Below are 5,019 nucleotides of genomic sequence, written 5' to 3'. Positions count from 1 at the left end.
ATTTTTTTTATTAAAAGTATTTAATTGTTATATATAAATAAATAAATATATATATATATATATATATATACATTTTTACTTTTTATAGAGATTCCTATTATTTTATGTTGTACTACATGTATACACTCTAAAAAATGGTCCCAATAAAATATTGTAATAAGTACGTAAACATTTACATAAACATTTACATAAACATTTACATAAACATTTACATATATATATATATATATAATATAGTAAGAATAAAAGGAAAAAATTAACTCGTAGGAAAGAAAAATGTACGCTGGTATTATTTTATTATATAGAATATAAATATAATATATACACATAAACCAAACAAATTGTTTTTTTTATTATTATTATTTTATTTGTAAAAAAATATATTTATATATTTTAAAAATGGTATACATATAATGATTATTTTTTTGTCAATAATGATAATTATTTTTTTATCATTATATCTATCTATATATATATATATATATATATATATATATATATATACATATATATTATTTCTCTTGTTGAGCTTTATTTTTCTATGTTCCTTTCTTTTAGCATAATAGGAAAAATATTAAACAAGAAGTATAAAGAAAGGGTCATAGAAAAATTAAATTGACATATATATATAATATATATATACAATTTGATATTTAAAAAAAAAAAAAAAAAAAAAAAAAAAAACATAAATATTTATATATTTATATATATATATATATATTTAAAGTTTAAATATATTATATTTTTTTTATTTTATATTAAATATAGTAAAATTAGGAAAACTAGTTGCACATTATATAATATATAAATTTATTTGTTATTAATTTGTTTATTTGTAATATATATATATATATTTATATATATATATATTTATTTATTTATTTATCATTTAATTTTTTTTTTTCCCTTATTTTTTATATTTTGTTATTTTATGTTTAAACTAAATTATTTATATTTCTATAGGGTATGTTCTTTATAAAAACAAACTATTTTTTTAAAGAATAAAAAAATATATAAAAGAAAAATAAATTCTTATATTCCAATATTCTTTATTTATTATACTGCTCTTATGATTGTTTCTATATTGTATATATATATATATATATAAAATATAAATGAAATATATACACATATTATGTATATATATTTAATAAATACATGTATCTTTTATTTATAATATTTCTATAAATATATAAATTTCTAATTACCTCCCCCAAAAAAAAAAAAAAAAAAAAAAGAAAAAGAAAACATATATATATATATATATATATATATATATTCATATATATTCATATTAGTTATATCTTAGAGATAAATAGTTAATATATATATTATATATATACCAATTTGTAAAGATTTATTTTATTTTTTTTAGTACATTATATAATAATATTATATATTAATTTGTTTTAATGCTTGAATAATAATGGTGCTATGAAAATGGTTAAAATAAATTTTTTTTTTTTTTATTAGGATGTGTATTTTTGTCATTGTGTAGGATAATATATAAATATATATATATATATATATATATATATATATATTTATTTATATATATATATTTACAAATTTTCTTTCATTTTATTTTGTTGTTGTGTATTTAACAATTTCTTTCTCTTTTCCAGTGTTACCAAATTAAAAAAAAAAAAAAAAAAAAAATATATATATATATAATATATATATAGATATTTATTTTTTATTTTATATTTTTCCCCTACCATTTTCATTATGTTGGTACCTCCAGAATTTTATAATGGTGAAATTGAGTTAGATTTAGATAACGCCGTTTTTAAGGTTGAGAGCGAAAAGATTCTTGACATGTACAAAAAGAATATATTAAATGATTTATTCGATAATGATTATTTTAAGAACGATAAAAATTTAATAAATGCAAGAAAACTAGATAATAAATTTAAAGAATTAAAAAAAGATAGATTAATCAAAAAAGGATATACTCTTCAATCCGTTACAATTATGTTAACGATTTCTCTTTTATATTTTACATGTAAAGGTCTTATGGAACATTTCAAATTATCACAAGCTTTACCAAACATTGCAAAATCTATATGATAATAAAAAAAAATTTTAAATATTATAATATATTTTTTATATGTATGCAGAAATGTGTTTATATATATATATATATATATGTGTATTTATTTTATTTTATTTTATTTTATTTTTTTGTTAATATTTAAGAAAAATCTTTATATAATTATATATATATCTTATATATATATATATTATATTTTATTCGTTGACAAGCTTTATTTTTTATTTTTTTGAAATTTTTAACTTAACAAAAGAAATAAATGAATAAATAAAATATAGCATAAATAATAACTTTTATAAATATATGGAAAAATTAAAAAGTAAATTCTTCGAACTCTCTTAAAATAAAAATATGCATACATTAAATAGATACATATGTATTTATATATGTATGTATGTAAATATATTAATAAATATATATATTTAATTATACCTACAAAATATTTGTGAGTTCTCATTAAAATAAAAGAATAATTTAAATATAAACAAATAAATAAATAAATAAATAGATATAATATATATATAAATATATATATGTAAAATATATTTTTTCCTTATAAATAATAATACCTTATTATAACATTATAAACATATATACATATATATATATGTATATTTTTTTTTTTTTTTTTTTTTTTTTTTTTTTTTTTTTTTTTGTTAAACCTTGGAAAAAGTAAAATGATATTACTTATTAATATATAAAATAAAAACTAATTTTTTTGACGTAATATGGAATAACAACATAATATTATTTTTATATATATATATATATATATATATATATATATATATACATACATTTTTATATATTGAAGTTTTATAAAATCCAATTTTATTAAATAAAAAAAGAAAAGAAAAAAAAATCTTGCTTGCTACAATATTTATTTATTTATTTATTATTTTATTAATCTTTATTTCTTTTTCTTTTTTCTTTTTTTTTAAATTTATAATTAAAATATGTCTCAAATGAAAAAAAAATATAAAAATAATAAACAATCCAAAGCTTTAGTAAAAGTCAAAAATAAAATGAATAAAAAAAAGGTATGAACAAAATGAGGAAATTGTAAATAAAAATATGTGGAATATAATATATCATACGACTGTGTTGGTATATTTTTTTTATATTCTGATTTATATTATATAATATTAAAATCGACTCAACAATATATATATATATATATATATATATATATTTATATATATATATTTATATATATATATTTATATATATATGCTTATTTCTTATTTTATGTCTTTATAACATTACAAATGTATTAACCATACATTATATATAAATCTTTCTATTTCAAAGATCAAGCTAAATGATAAGGACGAAGATTTGGTTATAGGAAATATCCCAGACTTAAATAAAGAGACAAAAAAGAACCTCCCAAAAATAATTCAAATAAAAAAAAATACAAAGTAAACTTTGAACAATAAAAAAAATACATACATACATATATACATACATACATACATACATATATACATACATACATACATACATATATACATACATACATACATACATATATATATATATATATATATATTTATTTATTTATTCATTTGTATATATTTTTTTGTGGTATATAGAAAATTAAAAAGGGAAAAAGAATTATTAAGCAAATTAAATTCTGAGGAAAAACAAAAAGCAGAGCATATACTTAAAGTACAAAAAGCCATTTTGAAATCACAAGGACAAAAAGTTTATGTAAAAATAAAAAATAGTATATCATAATATATTTATGTTATATATGTATATTCATCTACTTTTATGTATTACATTTATATATACAAGTATGATTTATTTTATTCTATTTATGTCTTATTTTTCTTTTTAGAATGAAAAAAGTCTCAAGAAGAGGCAGAAAAATATGCAGACCAAAAAGGATAAATCCCGTATGAAATGGGAAAACAAAAAAAATAAAGAGCAAAAAAATAAAAATAAAAAAAATAATAAAAATAAAAATAAACATAATAAAAAATAAGATATTAAAATGGAAAAAGTTATGTATAATTAAATTGTCATATGGTTATTATATGAAGGTATCAACACATAAAAAAAATAAAACATATACATATATATATATATATATATATATATATACATTTACATATATATAATATATGTGTGTATATATTCACCTACCTAATTTGTGCCCCTCCATTTATGTTCATAAACCGAAGGAGTGAAGCAAATTGTTTATGTAGGCAACAAACCCAGCATCATTCGTTATAGGTTTATATAAGTGAGGAGGCAAGAATATTTTTTTTCTCGAAATAATTCCAAAAAAAACTATGAACCACCACAATATATGTATGATAAACAAAATGAAGCGCACAGGAAAAGAATTACATTCTGGTAAAAACATAATATCTATTGTTAACAAATATAACTGAAAAAGATTAAAAATATGAATAATCCTTATAATGGTTGGTATGGTTTTACATAAAATCCCTAAAATATGAATAAATATAGCCGAATTCTGATCATATATTTTATTATTTTCTTCATCAATAGTAACCGTATAACCAATACAAGTAATTATACAAATTATCCCAATCAAAAACCATAAAGAACAAAACACATATACATTTGAGGATCCAGCACAAACAATTTGATCTTGTATACGTAAAGAAGAACTATGATAACCACTTACTAATGTTATAGATCCTATTATATAACAAAAACCAATCCAAAAATAATATGATATAATACTTAATTTAAATACTTCACTGGAAAAAGTATAAAAACAGCCATTCGATAAATCACCTGTGTGCAAATTCTTTTCACCAATTAAACTACCCTCAACACTATCACCACTCTCAAAAGAATCATCCTTTTCCATTTATAAAAAAAAAAAAAAAAATATACATATATATATATATATATATATAATATATATGTATATGCTTTAGTTGTGTAGATATTTTTAATATATGCTTTTATATCCTTATATTATT

At 16.4% G+C, this 5,019-nt stretch overlaps 3 protein-coding genes across 3 annotated transcripts; 2 read left to right on the top strand and 1 right to left on the bottom strand.

Annotated features, from left to right (window-relative positions):
- Window positions 1-1,728: 1,728 nt before the first annotated feature.
- PRSY57_0926600 (hypothetical protein) lies at window positions 1,729-2,070 on the top strand (the record flags this gene model as incomplete). Its single annotated transcript, XM_012907505.2, has 1 exon — window positions 1,729-2,070. One exon carries the CDS (start codon window positions 1,729-1,731, stop codon window positions 2,068-2,070), a length of 342 nt encoding a protein of 113 aa, XP_012762959.2.
- Window positions 2,071-3,009: 939 nt separating this feature from the next.
- Window positions 3,010-4,043, top strand: PRSY57_0926500 (hypothetical protein; the record flags this gene model as incomplete). The annotated part of the gene is made up of 4 exons (XM_012907504.2): window positions 3,010-3,093; window positions 3,365-3,474; window positions 3,649-3,766; window positions 3,897-4,043. The coding sequence occupies 4 exons, from the start codon at window positions 3,010-3,012 to the stop codon at window positions 4,041-4,043; spliced, it is 459 nt and encodes a 152-aa protein (XP_012762958.2).
- A 186-nt stretch (window positions 4,044-4,229) lies between these two features.
- Window positions 4,230-4,904, bottom strand: PRSY57_0926400 (putative membrane protein; the record flags this gene model as incomplete). The annotated part of the gene is made up of 1 exon (XM_012907503.2): window positions 4,230-4,904. The coding sequence occupies one exon, from the start codon at window positions 4,902-4,904 to the stop codon at window positions 4,230-4,232; it is 675 nt and encodes a 224-aa protein (XP_012762957.1).
- Window positions 4,905-5,019: the final 115 nt, after the last annotated feature.

The sequence above is a fragment of the Plasmodium reichenowi genome, chromosome 9, assembly GCF_001601855.1.
Source record: "Plasmodium reichenowi strain SY57 chromosome 9, whole genome shotgun sequence".
Taxonomy (NCBI): domain Eukaryota; phylum Apicomplexa; class Aconoidasida; order Haemosporida; family Plasmodiidae; genus Plasmodium; species Plasmodium reichenowi.
This window is presented reverse-complemented; position numbering and strand designations above follow the sequence as displayed.